At 42.7% G+C, this 19,957-nt stretch overlaps 1 protein-coding gene across 6 annotated transcripts in view; it reads left to right on the plus strand.

Annotated features, from left to right (window-relative positions):
• RAB30 (RAB30, member RAS oncogene family) overlaps window positions 1–19,708 on the plus strand; it is a 72,474-nt gene extending 52,766 nt beyond the window's left edge. For all 6 annotated transcript variants that reach the window (XM_057749853.1, XM_057749850.1, XM_057749851.1 and 3 more), the window contains 4 exons: window positions 2,921–3,021; window positions 6,780–6,863; window positions 13,446–13,629; window positions 16,577–19,708. In XM_057749853.1, coding sequence (XP_057605836.1) covers window positions 2,929–3,021; window positions 6,780–6,863; window positions 13,446–13,629; window positions 16,577–16,827 — 612 coding nt within the window. In that variant the 5' untranslated portion in view covers window positions 2,921–2,928 and the 3' untranslated portion in view covers window positions 16,828–19,708. The remainder of the gene's footprint in view (window positions 1–2,920; window positions 3,022–6,779; window positions 6,864–13,445; window positions 13,630–16,576) is intronic.
• The last annotated feature ends 249 nt before the right edge of the window (window positions 19,709–19,957 follow it).

A 19,957-nucleotide genomic window follows, 5' to 3' on the forward strand; every position in this document is an offset into this window, starting at 1 on the left:
CTATGAACATGCGTCTGGCCAAGTAACTCTTCGCCTTCTTTCTCTGAAGGTGCATGATTTGGGCACTGCTGACCTTCTCTTAGGATCCCTGTTTCTCAGGCCTTTATTTTTGGATATTCTCCTCTCGATTATCTGTTTCTTTGACCTCTGCCAAAGATGGAGAAAGACATGTTGCAAAAGATCTAAGCGCAGGAAAAGAATGTGGCCGCAGTGCTGTGTTCTCTTTTCACTGACTTAGGGAGCAGTGAGCTGTGGTCTGTGTATGAGCCACAGAGCCTCACGTCTTCCTGCTGTCCTTGCACCTAGCCCCGAGATTTATTTCCTTTTCGCTTTTAACAGTTTTATTGAGTTTTAATCCCTGTGTTTTTAGCCAGAGTCTGACCTTGATTCTTACTTAAACTGCTACGGTGTGGTAGAAAGAGTTTTGGATTTGAAGCCAGAAGGGAAGAGAAAAGGAAATCACGTTTATTGAGTCTTACCCTTCATCATTCAATTCATCAGCTCTGTTATAAGCCAGGCATTGTGAAAAGCGCTGTAGGGCAGTGCTTCAGGGATGTGGGAGCTGGACCCATGATATCTGGGTTTGAATTTCAGCTCCATCAGTGAAGTGGGACCCACCTTTAAGTAGGACCTTAATGACTTCTTGTTTAACTTCTCCCATGCCTCAGTATCCCCATCTGTCAAGTTAGGATGCTACTCGTGTCCACCTGATAGGAGTGCTGTGCGGATTAATGAGTTAGTAAGAAAGAATGAAGAGATGATGACGTCAGCGGTGGTGATGATGATAGGGAGGGCCTGGGATCAGGACTCACCAGACAGAGACTTCATTGCTTTCCTGCTGCTCACGGTGGTGTGTGCGCGTGCACGTGTGTGCTGAGGGGTGGACTTGGAGTGTGAGACAGATATAAATAAATAAGTGCAGTAAAACTTGGTGAGTATTACTATAGGGCAGGGGAGGGGACTGTGGGAGCACATGGCAGGGAGGCTTCTTTTTTTCTTTTTGGTGTCTTTTATTTATTTTTTTGACAGACAAACTGCATATATTTAGAGTGTACAATTTGGTATTTTTTTCTTATTAGTAACGTATATATGGCAATCCCAACCTCCCAATTCATTCCAGGGAGGCTTCTTTTGATGGCATGTGTACCTTATGAACTTGAAGTCTGGCTGTTAGCTTTATGACTTTGGGTGACCCTCAATTTACTCACCTGTGAAATAGGTAACATAAAATACCGGCCTGATAGACTTGTAAAAACAAATGGAAATAGCTATCACGTGTCAAGTATAGTGCCTGGCAGATCGTGAGTTCAGTGACCCAGATTCTTGACAGAGAGATAATTTTCCTTCCCTGTCCCGGTGAACAGAGACAGAACCCCCTGGGCCGTCACCTGCACGCTGGCTTGGCTGTCAGTCGTCTTTCCAAGGATCATGGGACTCTACTTAGAAATCGTCTTTGCACACAGGGAATCTACTCCCCTGGCTTCTTCACAGGTCTCAGTGCAGTGGACTCTCCTTCCATCCCTCTACCCTGCAAACCCCCAGCCCGTTGAGCTTTAGCTCACAGGTAGGAGTGACCGTGGGCTGCTCTAGCCTCCCAGGCACCCTTACCCTTCTCGGGCTTGCTGGTTTTTTCCCTCTTCCTCCAGGTTCCATTGGGCTTATTCTGCCTTCACCTTATGAAGTGAGCTCTGCTTCTGGTTTTTTGGATTGTATTTCAGTTTGTTATTGCTCTGTGACTTTTCTCACGTTGGTCTCGGGGGCGGAGGCTGTCTCATCTCTGTACTTCCTATGGCGACTAGCACAGGGCCGTAGTAGGTACTCAGTAGACAGCAACTGTTTTCACCAGGATAGGGCTTTATGGGTACCAAGGCTCTTCTGTATAGTTTTTTTTTTTTTTTCTTTCAAATCTTCACCACAGTCCTCCGAAGCAGACAGAGCAGGTAGTATTCTTTTTAGCACAGTTAAGAAACTAAGGCCTATACTTCAACCATAGGCCCATTAATTAACTACTTAATTCTGCGGAGTAGATATTTACCAAGTGTTAACTCCGTCCCATGGGCTAGGAAAATAGAGCTGGAAGACATCATCCCTTCCCTTAAGGGTGAGGCAGACATTTGAACAAATGATTGTATGACGTTTTAGGACAGAGGAACGATGAACATGTTTATTGGGGAAAGATCAGAGAAAAATTCAGACAGAAAGAGATGCTTGCATTGGTCCTTAAAGGATTGACTTCATAACACAGAAAGGGTGGGGGGGAGGGCATCCCAGGCAGAGGAAATGCCATGTACACAATCCATGCGAATGAAAAGACCTGCACTTTGGGAGGTAATGCAGCATCAGCAAGGCTGGCAGGAGGTGTATAGCAACGGGTGGTGATGGAAGGGAACATGGCAGTAACTCCCGCTGGTAAGACCCCAAGACCCCCAGGACTTGCAGGAGACTGAAAGCTTCCTCCCTTTGTTCAGTCTCCCAGTCTCGAGCCCTTCTTCCCAGAGGCACACATAGCATGTCCATGAACCACCTTTCAGCTTTGGATGGGCTCCCCTTCGCTCTGCTTCCTTGCACCCCCAGCTTGTCTGTAGGGGGATTTGCAATCAACCTTTTGCTGCTAAAAGTAAACATCTTATCACATGAGCAACCTGTGACCTGACTGCTTGGAAGAATAAAGGTTACCAGGTGAAAGGGCATCTGTGTCATTTGCTCTCTGTGGTGCCTGGTGACTGGGAAGGAATAAAGTCCGTCTGTGACCAGACACCTGTGTTCCTCTCTCGCTGGCAGGGTCACCGGAGGGGAGCGTTAAATTGTTCCTCAAATGAGTCAGCCCCGTTGCTCCCGAGGAGACGGGCTGGCGCAGCTTGGAGCTCTGTGGGCAAGTCTGACCAAGCCCACCTCACTTGTGCCTGTGTTTGCCTTGCAGCTGAGTAAATGAGTATGGAAGATTATGATTTCCTGTTTAAAATCGTTTTAATCGGCAATGCTGGTGTGGGGAAGACGTGCCTAGTCAGACGGTTCACTCAGGTAAGAACTCTGAAGTCTGGGGTCCGGTTTCTCCGTCTGACCTGCGGGGTTAGGGGATCCTAATGGGATGGGTGAGTGGTACCCACGCCAGCCTCTTGGCTGCCAGTCCTCAACGCGCCCTTTGCAAGTGTACCAGCTCTATAGCCTAGTCTAGAGGGTTTTTTTTTTTGACATTTACAATTTTTTTGTCTTATTTGAAATCTCAGCAGTGATGAACATGACCACGCCTTTCTTTGTGAAATATCTTTTGCTTGTTTCTTTCCTTTTCTTTTGACTTTTTGGAAAAATTGAAGCATGGTTGATATACAATATTATACGTCACAGGTGTACAGCACAGTGATTCACAATTTTTAAAAGGGCATATTCCAAGTAGAGTTATTATAAAGTGTTGGCTCTATTCCCTGTGCTGTATAATATATCTTCACAGCTTATTTATTTTATACATAATAGTTTGTAGAGACTAGGGCCTTTAAACCATCTCCAGAGAGCATGGCTCAGTGGGTCTCTACCAGCCCTCCCACGCCTCTTGTGGCTTCCTTTAGTGAAAGGGGGGAGTGGTTTCGCTTTCAGTCTGCAGTATCAAAAAAATAGCTTATTAGATTAAAAAAAAGATTACTCATTAATAATAACGAATGCATCTGGCTATCAAGTTAAACTTAAATGTTAACTTTTTAAAAACTCAAATTCAAATTAAACCAGTCAAACTCCCTGCTGATGCCCTCTCCGTTCCTCCCAGAAAACTGACTGAGTCGTTTTGGTTTAGAACCAAATATGCTGATTTTTCTAACCTATTCCATGGGAATGAAATGAGAACAGTGAAGGACTATTTGAACTAAATTAAATGTTCCCTCTGGGTTGAGTCCTTATCGTTTGTTCTAAGTACAAGTTCCCTTTGGGGTTGCCCTTTTGAGAATTACTGCCGGAGATTATATACTTGATTTCACACAGAAATGGGTGGGAAATCATTCTGAGGTTGACCTTCTTTTGTCTTTTCCTGGAAAATTATGAATGGCATCCTTTTCAGGATTTATCATGCATGTATCTTGCATTTTCATGCCGTGCTAGTGGGGGAAGTTGGGAAAAGCTCTTCTATCTAAGGCATAGGGCAACCTGGTGCTGGGGAAGGACACTGGCTCGAGTGGAGACACAGGCCCTCGTCCCAGCTCTGCCCTGGCATGCCCCGAGAGCCTGGGGAGGTCCCGTCCCCTTGCTGAGCCTCCTTGCCTCCTTCTGATCTCCAAGGCTGCTTCCAGCTCTGACAGTCTGTGGTTCTCTGGAAAACTGGAGAGGCAGATTGGATAACACAAACAGCTTGAGGGCACAGAGTCATTTTTGGAAATGTCAAGGTTTTTCCCATGATAATGAACACAGAATAGGACTTTTTACTAAGCCATGGCCTGGTGAAATCAAAAGTTACAAGCTAACAGGCATCTGGGCTCAGTCAACTTCTATGGTGTAATATTGGAAACTCCAACTTGTTTCACTTCCACCTAAGATTAATAACCTTTTCTGCTTTCGGCAGAAGGACAAGACTGCAGAGATATAAAGTTTTCAGTCCCTTTGTCAAAAGTTCCCTTGACCTTGTCTTATTACTGAAAGTTCCCTTAGAGATTTTGCAGCCCACTCTTCTCATTTTATAGGTTAAAAACTCAGGTCTAGAAGGATGAAATGACTTATTAGCATCTCGTATCATGTTAGTGGCAAGGTCAAGATTAGAATCCAGATCTTCTGGTTCATAGCCTGATATTTTTTATCTTCTGCATGTTCTAACCTCTGAGACCATAGGAGTCTGGCATTTTTTTTTAAAAGCATAATTCTTGTCATTAAGGGTAAAAATACTTCAATTTTTAGACAGTAATTTTTTTTTACCAATAAGCAAACCACCCCTTATTTTTATTTTCTGTTTACTTTTTACCCCTTCCAGTCCCTCGACTCCCCCCAAAGTTCATATTTCATAGACAGGATCATGTTTGGTTTTGTTATATAGTAGACAGTTAAAATGAATTGGATTCAGCTGTTTTTGAAGCATGAGGAATTGGGGGAATGAAATGAGACGTTGGGAAGGATTTGTTTTATTTTTTGGCATTTGTTACACTGCAAAACAGCTGGAGCTATAAACTTGAAGCTTGGCAGACTTGTGTTTGAGCCAAACCAAAATAGAAGAAAATTGATTCAATATTTATAAGTAAAGTTATGAATGTTTATATTTATATCTTTTGTAGACGTGCAATGGAACATTTTCTGTTGGTTTAATGCTCAGTCTTTTAAGTTCAAACTTTAATTAAAGAACTCTCTTGTTAGGGAATGGACTTAATTAAAGATGCACCAATCTTAGATCCCAGAGCTAATAAAGTCCATTTTACTTCAATTTCTGGAAATTCTGGAGTGTTGAATATGAAGAGGGAAGAGAAATTAGGTGAAGGGTTCTTTCATGATAGAATTCCTTTCCACCTTCAACTCCCTCCCTAAGCTTATGGGAAATATTATGTAACAGTAAATTACATTATACATGTAATTTTACTAAAATCATACCTTTCTAGTTCAGCTTCCAATTTGATGTAAAGCTTTGTTTTGAAATACTTCCATCAGGCCAGAGAGAGGGAATGGTTTGCCCAGAGATCCTTAGGCTGCTGCCTCCTGATTGGGTGCTATTTCTACCATACTGTCTCCCTGGGTGACTTAATTTTCCTCAGTTACTGTATCTTCCCAGGGTTATTGGCCCTGATCTCATGTAGTTACATGTGTATGGTACATTGCCCTAGGGGAAATAGATATCACTCTCAGGGCAGAGGGAAATTCAAAGCATCACTGTCTCATTCATGTTTCTTGTGTTGAATTCTTGTTTGTCTTTTCATCTTGGTTGTTCACCACCGTGGCTGTCCGTGCCCTAGACCAGGGGTCCCCAACCCCCGGGCCTCAGACCAGTACTGGTCCTTGGCCTGTTAGGAACCAGGCCACACAGCAGGAAGTGAGTGGCGTGCGAGCAAGTGAAGCTTTATCTCCTGCTCCCCATCGCTCCCCATCGCTGGCATTACCTCCTGAACCATCACTCCCCACCCCCCATCTGTGGAAAAATTATCTTCCACGAAACCGGTCCCTGGTGCCAGAAGGGTTGGGGACCACTGCCCTAGACTAATAACCAATTTTGTTTTGTTCTGTTTTTTGTTTTCTTTTTTTGGCCACATTTCAGGGCTGTGGGATCTTAGTTCCCCCACCAGGGATGGAACCCGTGCCCCCTGCAGTGGAAGCGTGGAGTCCTAACCACTGACTGCCAGGGAGGTCCCTAATAGCCAGTTTTAATCTTCCTTGATCTTACCTTTTAGAGCACCTATGTATGTTGCCCCCACCTTAACTATCCCGACCTTGTCCCTACGGCTCCACATGCCTGAGTCTTACCCTCGAGTGTGATATTTCTCTTTCATTCTTTGACCTTAGGTCCCCTATCCTTTCCAGTTCTCTTCCTTTACCCTTCCTGTCTGCCTCCTCCTTTCTTTGTCCCCCTTTCCCCTTCCTTCTTCTTTCAGCCTTTTTCTCTCCCCCCATTCACCCTTCTTTCTCCTCCCCTCAGAACATACACACAGAGTTAAATTAAACAGGGCTCCCATGACACCAACCAGAGCTCTCTCTTCTACTAATTAACTCAGCCAAGGGAAAGGGCTGGTGATGGGTAGTAATGGAGTGTGTGTGGGTGTGGGGGGGTAGAATTTCATTTAATTGAAAGATTTGCTTATTGTTATTTTCCATTATTTCTGCTTCAGGGTCTTTTCCCCCCAGGCCAAGGAGCCACAATTGGAGTTGATTTTATGATTAAGACAGTGGAGATTAATGGTGAAAAAGTAAAGGTAAGATACGAAGTGTTCAATAAGGGTTTCATTGTGCTCTGTGAGAGGAAGTAGTGTTTTTGAGACATTTATTAAATCACCTAATGGAAACTCACATTGAAAATTACATACTCAGCCATGGCAGCTTATTTCCAAGCAGAGTTCTTCTATTCCCTTTATGGGGTCAGGAAGGGTTGTGGGTGATGTGTTTACAGGTGGGAAGACAGTGAGAGAAGAGCTAAGGCAAGTTTGTCCTATCTCTTGTCATGTCAGAGGTGATGTAAAAACAAGGAAGAGGATTTCCCAGGCGGTCCAGTGGTTAAGACTTTGTGCTTCCACTGCAGGGGACACGGATTCGATCCCTGGTCGGGGAACTAAGAACCTGCATGCCATGCAGTGCAGCCAAAAAAAAAGAAAAATAAACAATTTCTTTTTAGGATCTTTTGAGTTGGGCCATTAAGCAGAGCTATTTCTTCTTTTTCTTCTTTTTTTTACACTGAAGCATGATTGCTTTACAATGTTGTGTTAGTTTCTGCTGTACAATGAAGTGAATCAGCTATATGTGTACATCTATCCCCTCCCTCTGGGACCTCCCTCCCACTCCCCCATCCCACCCATCTAGGTCATCACAGACCACCGAGCTGAGCTCCCTGTTTCTTCTTCATAGCAGCTTCATGAAAGAGCCTTCTGATTCCTGCATTCACTATGGGTCATTCTGTTGTATGAATCATTTATCAGAATTATTCTGTCTCCCACCCTACCCCTATCCCTAGTAAGGGAGAAATACAAAATGAGGGCTCCGGGAAGGCTCCATGATCTGCCCCCTCCCCTTCATGCCTCTGAATGGTTTGGTACCTGTATGAGCTATGGTGTGTCCAGTAACAGGACAAGGGAGGTAGTTTTTTCCAAGTGCCTAATATTCATCAATCCCCCTGCTACCTGTTTTTACACTTAATTTAATCCTTATTGTAAACCTTGTGAGGTAAGTGGTAAGTTATCTTCATTTTATAGTTTTTAGAGAGGTTGAGTGACTTATTTATCCATGGCTACACAGTTTAGCAAGGGAGGTAGGCAGGATCTGAGCCGATTTTGTGCGAGCCAGTACACCCCATCGCCTCCCTGGGATCTCTACTGCTCTGAGAACAGGGGAGAGTGAAGACATAGTAAGCTCATTATCTTGGAACAAGGAGAAAAGGAGGTGATGGAAAGAAATGTGCAGTAAGACTAAGTTACTTGGGGGACTTCCCTGGTGGTCCAGTGGTTAAAACTCCGTACTTCCAGTGCAGGGGGCACGGGTTCAATCCCTGATCAGGGAACTAAGATCTCACATGCCACATAGTGTGGCAAAAAAAAAAAGACTAAATTACTTAGAAGGAGGGTAGAGATATTGATTTCTGGCACTGTGCCCCTCAGAGTTAGTGAAATTCCACAGTCAGATCTTTTAGAGCTGAATCCTGTGGAAAGAAGGGATGATCTTGGCATCAGCAGCACAATGAGAACTGTGGCATCAGAGTTCTAGCCAGACCCAACCTCAGCATCCGAACCTCAGCATCCCAAGTTTGAGTGCATGTCACTTGCATCCTTCTCCCATAGGTATCTGTACTCCCTCCATTGGATGCCTCAGGAAGGGCAGAGAAGCTCCAGGGTGCTCTTATAGCATGTCACAAACACACAGAGATATGTTTAAAATGAAGCTCCTGAGTGGGGGACAGAAGCTTTCCCAGGGTCTCTTCCAGTCCTGACTCCTCAAAGGGGTTTGTTACTGCAAAGACATCTATACCAAATACAATAGTGATGGAGAGCTGGGGGCTCTGGAAAATAAAAGCAGGGTGTGGAATCCACATAAATGCCAACTGGAAAGCTCAGAAAAACAGTGCATTGGGGTGGTCAGAGGGAGCTGGGTGGGGACAGAAGGGAGCCAGGAGTGTGCAGAGGCAGTGGCAGGAAGAGCCACTTGTAGTTCTCTCTTGTTCCAGCAGAGGGAGGTAGTTGCCATCCCAAGGAGCTGGGTTAAGATAACTCCTGTTTTAGGTGTTTTATTTCCAGATATTTGGGTTTCTCATTTACATACATATGTACGTGTGAGTTCATTCCTCTGACCAGGAAGGTTCATGCCTACCATGTGCCAGGCCCTGGGAATAGATAGCAGTGAACAAGAAATGGCCCCCATTGTTAAAGAACAGGCTTATTTTTCCTTTCTGAATCCCCAGGTTTAGGTATTACGTTTATTCCACTTTCTGTGAGCCATAACCTCATTTTTAAGTACTGATTATACTCAGCTAGAATCCATCTTTTTATAGCATCTGACTGTACCACGAGACCACAGGCGCCCCGAGAACAAGGTTTATGTCTTACTCATCTTTGTATCATAGCACAGTTCCTGTTCCTATCATCACTTTAGGCCTCTGGACCTTTATCTATGAGAAGTGAGAGTTGGCTCCTCTCCCAAGTCCAGTCTTAATTAATTTGCCTGTGATTCTTTCTAGCCATATATGTAGAATCAAGATAAAAAGTGACCCTCTTCAACCACATTAATCCAAGTGTCTCATTAACACTTGGACACGTGAGGAGAGCAGCCCAGGCTTCACTAAGGAAACAGTTATTGTCTTAATGTTGTCGGTTCTTTAACATTTACTGGATCCTTCTTCTTGGTGAGAGTTAAGTGTCTTTTTGCTAATAGTTTTCAGGCTTTCTCAGGGCCCCATAGAGCCAATGGAGAGAGAATCCACCCGCGGTTTGTGCAGGATCATCCGTCTGGCGAGCGGCAGGGCAGGACCGGAGCCCCGGGTTCTCTCCTGACTGCTCATCATCCTCCCTCAGCCTCCCCTGCAGGTCCCATTCTTTCCAGGATGACTCCCAAGATCACAGGCAGCTAATCAAAGGTTAACTTAGAAAGATTCTCGTAGCTATTAAGTTCTTAGTGCCAAATCAGTAGAGGCAAAGTTGAGGAAGAGGCTCTTCTCTTAAAGTGGTCTGCGTTATGAAGGTGACCTTGGGTAGAAAATATAATTAAAATTTATATAGAATTTTCTTCTAGCCATTGATTTTTTTTAGCCTATCATAAATTAATGAGTAATAAGCAAAACTCTAAGCTCAGTCTATGACATTTTAACCTGAGGAGCTTAATTATAATAGAAGTAGAAGATTTGCTGGATTTTTCTCTCATCAAGTATATATTGCATAGATAGGAAAATCCTGTAAGTACACAAATGTATTTGTTCTTTCAGCTGTCTGTCCATCCTTTCATTCATCCAGCCATCCTGTGTCAGAGTGGATGCTTTGTGCCACGCACTATGTTAAGTAAAGCATCTTTGTTGCCTAGTAACTTACTGTCATCTTGCTCAAACATTTCGTCTGTGAAACTGTCTTTAATGCCCTACTAATCATTTACGCAGAATGAATCCATCCTTCCTTTATGATTTCACCACCTTTTGTTCATTCAGTTAGCCATTATTCCAATGTGTCCACCATGTACCATGGACTGTTTTAGGAAGGCACTGGGGGTATAAGGTTAAATAAGAGGCAGCCCTTGCCCTCAGAGAACCCAGTCTAACAAAGGGATGCAGTAGTAAACTAATGATTGCAGTACGTTCTTGTAGCAGTGAGGCAACAGGGGGTGTAAGTGGTGGTAGAAAGAAGAGAGTGGACAACAGTGCAGCCCCCATACTGGAGGTGAGAGGGGTTAGAAAGCCCAGGGCAGTGGTATTGAGAGCATATTGATGGACATAAGACTAACACCAGGAGACACTCTCTTTCTGGCCCCTCTTTAATAGAACATCTCATATCTTACCACGGTTAGTCAACTATGTGTTCATCCTCCCTGTGCGATGAGCTCTTTGAGATCAGCATCGTGTTTTATCTCTCTTTGCACCCTCCCTGTGCTTAGCACAGTTTTCTGCATCTGCTAATTATCTATAAATGCTGAAAAAGAGCAAATGAATTGCAGAGAGAATAGTGAGACCGAGTTGAATAATAAAGGATCTCCTTGCGAATTAACCACAAGGCTAGAAACAGGCAGCCCTCTTTGGGAAAGCAGCCTCCATGTCGGCCAAGACATACAATCACTGTTCTAGAAAATATTTCAGTGGTTTTAATTCTCAGAGCTGTTCTCAAGATGTGCCAGTCATGAGAATATACTGATTTCTAATGATTGGCAGTACTAAATCCAATCACATGTGTTTTTCAAGGCTCAGTGCGGCATTAAAATAATAGTCTCTTGTTCTAAGACACAGCCTCACAGCCTGGCTGAGGCGAACCATGTCCCTAGGTTTGAGGCAGAGAAGAGAAGTAGCTTTTGTCCTGGCAAGAGCTGTAACATCTGTATGGTCGCCTTCAGCATACACAGGCTTTCATGTACATCATCAAAGGGCAGCTGTGACTTCAAATCAAAGGGGAGCCTGTGTGCCACCGATTGGTGGCAGGGACCACCGGTCACTCATCGGTCTCCTCAGCTAAACTGGTATGAGCAGAGGGTGACACCGGCTGCCTCATCCTCTTTGGATGCAGAGGTACATTTAAATCAGCAAAGCAGCACGGTGTGTGGACTGAGTCCTCTCCCGGCAGTCACAAGGCCTGGAGTCTGAGTCCCAGGCTTGCAAGTAACCTGTTAATGAAAGGGAGGCGTACACTTGCCTCCCTCACTGGGTTGTTGTAAGGATGAAGTGAGACATATTTGCCAGGCGCTGTGTTTGATGTAGGGGATAACTGTGAGTAACAGGGACCCCAACATCCGCCCTCATGAAACTCTGGTTCTAGTGAGGAATATGAAGTGTGAAATATGGTTAAGAAATAGGTGACTACAAATAAATAAGTGATTTAAATGTGTCAGGTGCTGTGAGGGAGAATTATAGGGGAGGCTGCAGGAGAGATTATTCGGGGGCGGGGATAGGGAACCTGGTCTAAGCTGAAGCTTCCAGAAGGTCTTCCCTGAGGAAATGATGTTCTGTTACTGGGGGTGAATGCATCTTGTGACACATGAAATTGATGCAGTTAGAAGGGAAGATTATTGTCAGTGTAATTTCTCAAGGCCTCAGATTTGTTCTGTACTCAGCAGTCTCTCTGGGGAACAGTTCTCTTTCAGAAGTCTGCTCTGTGCAGGGAGATTCAGGTTGAAGTGAGAAGTGTTTTGCCTTCTTTGTTGTTAGAACCATCAGTTATTAGGTTTTCAAAGTGGTAAATGACTTCAACAGGTTTGCATATTAGAAACCTCTTTTTGTAGAGAAGTTACTGAAGCCCAAAGAGGTTAAGTGACTTGCCCAAGGTCACAGAGCTTACACGTGATGGAGGGAACTTATTTTCTTTGTCTGCCATGGCATTGCTTCTCTTTTCATTAACAAAGATAATGCTTTGGTATATTCATTTGAATGGATTTTTTCCCTCTCCAGTTGCTGACTGAAATGCCAGCAATCACAGAGTGACAGCTTGCCCTGGATCCCAACTTTTGTAATAGGGCATTGGGGTTAAGATCAGGGACTCTGGGACCACACTGCCCGGTTGAGTCAGCTCTAGGACATATTGGCTGTGAGATGTTGAGCAAGTTAATTACTCTCTCTCTGCCTCAGTTTCCTCATGTGAGAAATGGATGTAGGAATAGTACCTACCTCATAGAGTTGTTGCGAGGATTAAGTGAGCTATTATAAGTAAAGTGCTTAGAATAGAGCTTGGCACGTAAATGCTCAATAGTTTAGTTGTCTGTTTTGTTTTGTTTCGTTTTTAATAAAGAATAGAGCAGGGACTGCCCTGGTGCGCAGTGGTTAAGAATCCTACTGCCAATGCAGGGGACATGGGTTCGATCCCTGCTCCAGGAAGATCCCACATGCTGCGGAGCAACTAAGCCCGTGAGCCACAACTATTGAGCCTGCGCTCTATAGCCCGTGAGCCACAACTATTGAGCCCATATGCCACAGCCACTGAAGCCCGTGGGCCTAGAGCCCATGCTCTGCAACAAGAGAAACCACTGCAATGAGAAGTCCACGTACTGCAAGGAAGAGTAACCCCTACTTGCCGCAACTAGAGAAAGCCCTCATGCAGCAATGAAGACCCGACGCAGCCAAAAATACATAAATAAATAAGTAAATAATAAAATAGTAAAGAAAAATTACAAAAAAAAAAAAGAATAGAGGGGATTGCTTACAGCCAAAATGAGAACGTTTGAAATATGTTACAGGAATGTAAAGCTTTAACAAGACATAGGAATATATTTTGTGATTTGGAAAATGGAAAATTAAAGATACGAGCAATGAGGAATCTATGGATAAAAACAGCAATTCTTATGGGAAATAGACTTACAATAAAAATTAAGTAGATTATAAATACCCTAATTTCACCTTTTAAATGGAGTTATACAAAAGTAAATGCCTTAAAAAGAATAAAAGGGAAACTCAAAATAATTTAACAAACAAACAAACAAAGCAAGTCCCTATCTTTAACCAGGCTCACCCAACAAATTTTTTAAAAAGTTATAGGTGCCTTTTTCTTTTTACAGGGCAAAAAATAATCATGAAGTTATTTGGGTGAAGGTGTTTCTGTTTCTAAACTAAAGTAAGGGAATGCTTTCCTTCTTTTTTGCTTCACCAACCTGATCCTTCTCTTATGCCTTTACAGCTTCAGATCTGGGACACAGCAGGTCAAGAGAGATTTCGGTCTATCACCCAGAGTTATTACCGAAGCGCCAATGCCTTGATCCTCACCTATGACATAACCTGTGAGGAATCCTTCCGTTGCCTTCCTGAGTGGCTGCGGGAGATAGAACAATACGCTAGCAACAAGGTCATCACTGTGCTAGTGGGTAAGTAAGGACTAATGAGGAGGGAAATTGATTTGTGAGCACCAGAGAATTTATAGTCATATAAGGCTTGTGCCTTGGTACCGTCCAAGAGTATAGTCTACAGCTCTGTAATTCATGCAGTCGAGGTGAGTTCTTCTGAATTACATTGAAGAGAAAATGAAATAGATCCTATCCCATGGTGATGGTTTAGAAAAGTAAAGTAGAAAATATTGCTGATTGATTTTCCTATCAGTACAATCTCTAGGGAAGAAAGTGAATTGCCAAGAAAGTGAGGTGGGCTGCTAAACATTAAAAAAAAAAAAAAAAATCTAGGCCAAGAAAACTGCTGGTCTAGAAGTAAAATATATCTAAGTTGATAAGGAATTCATTATTGAAGCAATTGTTTTTTACCTAAAAAAATGGACTTTGGTTAATTTTTTTCCTTCTTCTGTTTATACTGATTTGAGAAATTCTAATTTTCAGAAAGAATCCCTTAAGGAAAATTCTGCAGTTTGCTTCCTCTTGTGGGAGGTTAGAACCTCTATTTAGTATGGGGGGAAAGCAGAAAACAACCCATGGTGGGTTTTTTTAAAAATTAAGTGGCTGCATTGGGTCTTGGTTGCTGTGCGCGGGCTTTCTCTAGTTGCAGCGAGTGGGGGCTACTCTTTGTTGTGGTGTGCAGGCTTCTCATTGAGGTGGCTTCTCTTGTTTTGGAGCACGGGCTCTAGGCACATGGGCTTCAGTAGTTGCAGCATGTGGGCTCAGTAGTTGTGGCTCATGGGCTCTAGAGTGCAGACTCAGTAGTTGTAGTGAAAGGGCTTAGTTGCTCCGAGGCATGTAGGATCTTCCCGACCAGGGATCAAACCCGTGTACCCTGCGTTGGTAGGCGGATTCTTAACCACTGCGCCACCAGGGAAGTTCCAACCCATGGTTTTTTTGTGGTGACAAATACACACAATAAAAATGTAATTGCAGTGAAACAGATCAGATTCTTAAAAATCCTCTACTGATGATGGAAAAGTGTTCATAATATCTGGTTGTTAAAATGTTTTCTGCCTGGGAATTTCCTGTCAGTTCAGTGGTTGGGACTCCGAGCTTCCACTGCAGGGGGCACGCTTCCACTCAGTGAGCTAAGATCCCGCTGCTAAACATTCTGACTCACAGATTACCGTAGGCCACATAGCATCACAGTCACTTAGAAGGATATAGGACAGGAAGCACAGCTTAATAGTAAGTCAGCATCAAGCATTCCTCTTCAGTGGAAGCAGCCCTCACAGCTGTCCCCACGGCTGTCCAGAACCTCCCCAGACAGTGCAGGTGTGAGGACAAAGGCTTGTTTCAGACAAGTGCAGGATCTGCCCTGGCTAGAAGCCTCAGTGCCCGATAGGAGCCCGTCTCTCCTGTAACAACCCAGCAGGTCCAACTTTCGGGGTCTCTTCCCTGAGAATCACCACACACAGGGAAGCCCAAAGTTAAGGCTTTCCATTTAGGTATTTATAATCCATACATAGAATTCCCAGGCCAGATGGAATTTATCAGTCAAGGGTCACTTTTACCACGAGCAATACTGCCGAGTTACACAGTGGACATATCACCTTTGTCAGATTTCCAATATAGAAGTAGAAAATTTTTTAAAGATAAAATAACAGCATGAATTAGTCACACTGATACTTCCATTTGTAATTCAGGACTATAGAAGTTTTGCTTAACCTCATTAATCTTAATATCTGTATTTCCTTTCTCCCATGCCAAAAATTCCTGTCCCAGTGCCACCAGCGTAATTACTCATTTGCTTTATCCCCTAAAACATGTATAGCAGCCCCAGAATAATGAAGACAACACTACCACTGACAAGATGATTCCTGCAACAGTTCAAGATTTTTTCCTTCAATTCTTTTTGTCCTTAGGGTATATGCCACTGGGGATGCATGGTTAAATTATTGTCAACTCACCTGAAATAGTGCCTCTTTGTGTGGTTATGCCACTTCATGATAAACAGGTTCATTTGTTTCATTTTGCTTTCAACTTTAGGAATTACTTTTATTTTTTATTTTTGTTTTTATTTATTTATTTTTGGGCTGCGTTGGGTCTTCATTGCTGCATGCAGGCTTTCTCTAGTCATGGCGAGCAGGGGCTACTCTTCTTTGTGGCGCGTGGGCTCATTGCAGTGGCTTCTCTTGTTGCAGAGCATGGGCTCTAGGCACGCAGGCTTTAGTAGTTGTGGCTTGCAGGCTCAGTAGTTGTGGTGCACGGGCTTAGTTGCTCCGAAACATGTGGGATCTTCCCAGACCAGGGATCAAACCCATGCTCCCTGCATTGGCAGGCGGATTCTTAACCACTGCCACCAGGGAAGCCTCAGGAATTCGTTTCTAAGTTTAATTTCATATTAGTTGTATAATTGCATAAAACATCGATAAGGTTCTGAAGTCAAATCTATAAAACGAAATATATTTAGAAAGGTCTGGTTTTCATCCCTCAACCTTGTTACTTTCATAGGTAACCATTATCTTTAAAATTAAAGTTTTGTTTTAGTCTCTCATTAAAAAAAGAATAAACTATGTATTTTTTCATCTCTTTTCCTTAGAAAGACAGTTGTATATTATATACACTTTTTTCTACTTTGCTTTATTTGCTTAACAATATATCCTAATGGCTCATTCCGTGGCAGCCTACAGAGATAGTCCTCATTGCTTTTTATGGTGGCAAAAAACTCCAAATAACTATGGTTGTAGCATAGTTTATTCAGCCAGTGCCCAACTGATGGGTTTTTGGGCTGTTTCCAGTTCTTTGCCATTACAGATGGCACTGATATTTAAAAATAAACAATCCAGGAATCACAGTCACATTTGTTTTGCTTTCCTTGCCCATCTGTCTGGTTTGACTTCAGATACGGAGCTGAATTTTGATGTTTCCAAAATTGCAAGAAAGTCAAATGACAGTTCCCTCTTTGATTTTACTGCTGTTTTAGGCAACAAGATTGATCTCGCTGAAAGGAGAGAGGTCTCCCAGCAGAGAGCTGAAGAATTCTCAGAAGCTCAGGACATGTATTATCTGGAGACCTCAGCCAAGGAATCCGATAACGTGGAGAAACTCTTCCTTGACTTGGCGTGCCGCCTCATCCGTGAAGCCAGGCAGAACACGCTTGTGAACAATGTATCCTCACCCTTACCTGGAGAAGGGAAAAGTATCAGCTATTTGACTTGTTGTAATTTCAACTAAAGGCTGAGGCAAGGAGAAGCAAGAGGAATCAGCAGCTGCCCTGATGGGCCACCAATTGCTGGGCAGATCTGGCGATGCCTGTGGCTCCCGCTCTGGGACCTTCTGACTCCTGTGGGCTCCTGAGCTTACAAAGCATGACAGGCCAAGGGCCTGGTCCACAGGCCAGCATTAGCAGAACATATAACGGTTTCACCCTTTTGCAGTCTGGAGTTGGATCAAGGAGAAAATTGCACTAGGCGCTCCATGATCTGCAGAGCATGTTGCTTTTGTTTTTCTAAAAAAGCAAGTAAAACGCATTCCTGAACACAGTCCAGGGGGAAATGTACTGTAGGGATCCCTCCTGCACGTCAGTGGGTGCATGTGGGGGCTGCTCTTTAGGGCTTCTGGGGGCCCTGGTTTTCTTGTCTACCAGATAAACCAAAACTGGGAAGGCCAAGTCCTGTCTCTGTGGTGCGTGTTGATGACTCCATGGAGATTTTGAAAAGTGTTATTTCTCTTTTCCACGGGCACTTTCAAGAACTTTGGGTTGTAAAAATGAAATGAAACCTTTACCCATGACAACAGTAACAATCATTGTTTTAATAACATATACAAGCTCCATGACTCCTTTTGGTGCTAATGATTCCGCTTTCTTTCACAGACCAAACGTTTTAGTACGTTGATGTCCTTAAATGCATTACATAGAAATAAAAACAAAACAAAACAAAAAATGAAAAAGAAAAAAGGGAAGTCCATGAATCAGCTCTCTTTCTCAAAGTCTCTTTATGACCTTTTACTAGGGTAGATTTGTTGGAAAAGAGACTACATTTCCTTTCCTGTTCCCCTGTAAATCTCTACCACTTTCTTCTTCCATTTTCTCCTCTTTCCACCCTTTAAGTAAATTAAAAAGTTTGAAAAATGAAAAAAAAAAAAAAGAGAGAGAATGGTCGATACCCTAATATAAAAGATTAGCTCTAAGACATTATGAGTAGTATAAGAAAACAGACTCCATCTGACCAAAATACTGTGGATTAATGGACTGCAGTGCAGAGTTCAAAGCAGAGCACAGTCCTTGATAGCAGGTCACATCTTTTACTTCCTGGTACTATCCATCTTGGACAGACCAAGGCTTAGGATTTTGTAGATGTTTTTAGTATGGTAAGTGAGAATAGCAACAGATGAAAAGTCTCACGAACCATTTTTGTATCTGCAATGATAACTTTAGAAAAATTCTGCTTGTAGAAGAAGATTGAAGAGTCATTTGTCATCTCCTTGTAGTAATGTTACTCTCTGACTCATGACCATTCATTCTTTCATGTTTATTTTTCTTTTCTTCTCTTTCCTGGTCTCCCCCTTTTACCTCCTTTCCTCCCTATCCCCCTCCTTTGCTCCCTTCCTTATATGCATGTGTTATTGCAAATCTCCAATTCAGATTGAGGTATATATGCCTTTACTTAGCCAATTTGAAAACAAATGGAAGCCGTGCTGCTGAATATGTGTTACTGTTTCTTCAGTGCCATACTTTGATACCTTCCAATTGGTTCCCTGATATAAATGCAAATTGGGAAAATGATTAAACCTCTTTGGTGTTGATGCTGTCAGATATTTCTGTAGCTTGCTGCTTAGTGTAACAGAGGGATGAGTAATGGGATAAGGATATGACATGTAATTCCACTGTTGCTGTAGATGGTTGGCAGTCTCGGTCCTGATATATTGATGTGTGAAAGCTATTGAATTTTAAAGCAGTGTCATGTAGAGACGTGACATTGGTGAAGCCTTTCTAGCATTTCTCTAGCAGGTTTCAGAGAGACCCATCACTTGCACATGGGGACTGTACATATTGTTTAAGGGACTGACACCTACGGCTGGCCTCACCGTGGTTGTCCTGATCTTGTGGATAAGAGAAAGAGATCGCAGAAGTTTGAGTCGCTTTTATTTAGAATCTATCTCTGTAGGAAAGAAAAATCATTTTAATAAACACCAACCAAAATAATTTATCATGGTTGCCTTTCCCTCCCCACTTCCCCCACCAAGCCAGCAAGTAAAGGTATTCAGAAAAGCCGATCAAGGTGGGCAGAAGAACTCTTTCTAAATGGTGAGGAAATGTCTCTAAGTTTAGGTTTACTATCTTTCATTTAGGGCAAAAATCCAAAGTCCCCAGCATATCATGACCCAACTTTGTCTCACAGCAGCAAGTGTGTTGAAAAAAAGTTGCTTTATGAACTTAGAGAACAGAATATTGTTAGATTGGACAAATTCAGTTCTAAGATAACAGGTTGTAGGACCACTCTTGCATTCTAAGATTATTTCCTAGGGGTCTGTCTCCTTTACCCACTCCTAACTGAACTCAAAAGGGGGTTAGAAAGCTCTGCTCTTGGCCCCTTTCTTCCCCGTTAATCCTCTCAGCCTTTCTGTACTTACAGTCACCCATCTACAGCACATCAGCAAGGACACATGAGAATGTAGGGCTTTGTTTCTTTTTTCCTCTTAGTTGTATGAATTCTAAATTAGGCCTTATGGAAACTTGTTCACTGTTGTATCTCAAGTTTGAGAACAAGCCCTGATAATATTGTAGGTGCTCAGTGAATATTAGTTGAGTAAACAACTTAGTGCCAAGAGGAGCTTTTCTGGTTAAACAGAAATTTCTCAAATAGAACTTGAGAAAGGACACTAATTAAATGTGGTCATCTTAACCCAGGTCAGGACCTAAACTTATTTGGTTTGCCTACTAGTTCTTATTGTCATGGCAATATTTGCTAAGACGAGCCTTCTTAAGTGAAAATGAATTCTCACTTAATGGTGGGTGAAAAAGAGTTTTCTCATAATTCAGTTTGGCTTGATCTAACTCGTAAGACTACCGGAGTCCATGTTTGCCTCCATTTTGGTGTGATCTTCTTCTTTTTTTTAATAAAGTTACTAAATATATGGCAAAACTTTTTTTCCATTTACAGTGCATCATATTCATCTCATAGAGTCAGATTTGGAGAATCTGTGAAATCATATAGTTTGCTCATATTAATGATATTATGGCTTTGTGTAGATTGTATTCTTAAAGGGTTTTATGCTTTGTCCTCTACCTATGCAAGGCTTCCTAGTCCTCTATATGCTTTTGTTAGATCTGTTGAATTATATTAACATTTAAATTTGATTA

The sequence above is a fragment of the Hippopotamus amphibius genome, chromosome 9, assembly GCF_030028045.1.
Source record: "Hippopotamus amphibius kiboko isolate mHipAmp2 chromosome 9, mHipAmp2.hap2, whole genome shotgun sequence".
In the NCBI taxonomy this organism is placed as follows: Eukaryota; Metazoa; Chordata; class Mammalia; order Artiodactyla; family Hippopotamidae; genus Hippopotamus; species Hippopotamus amphibius.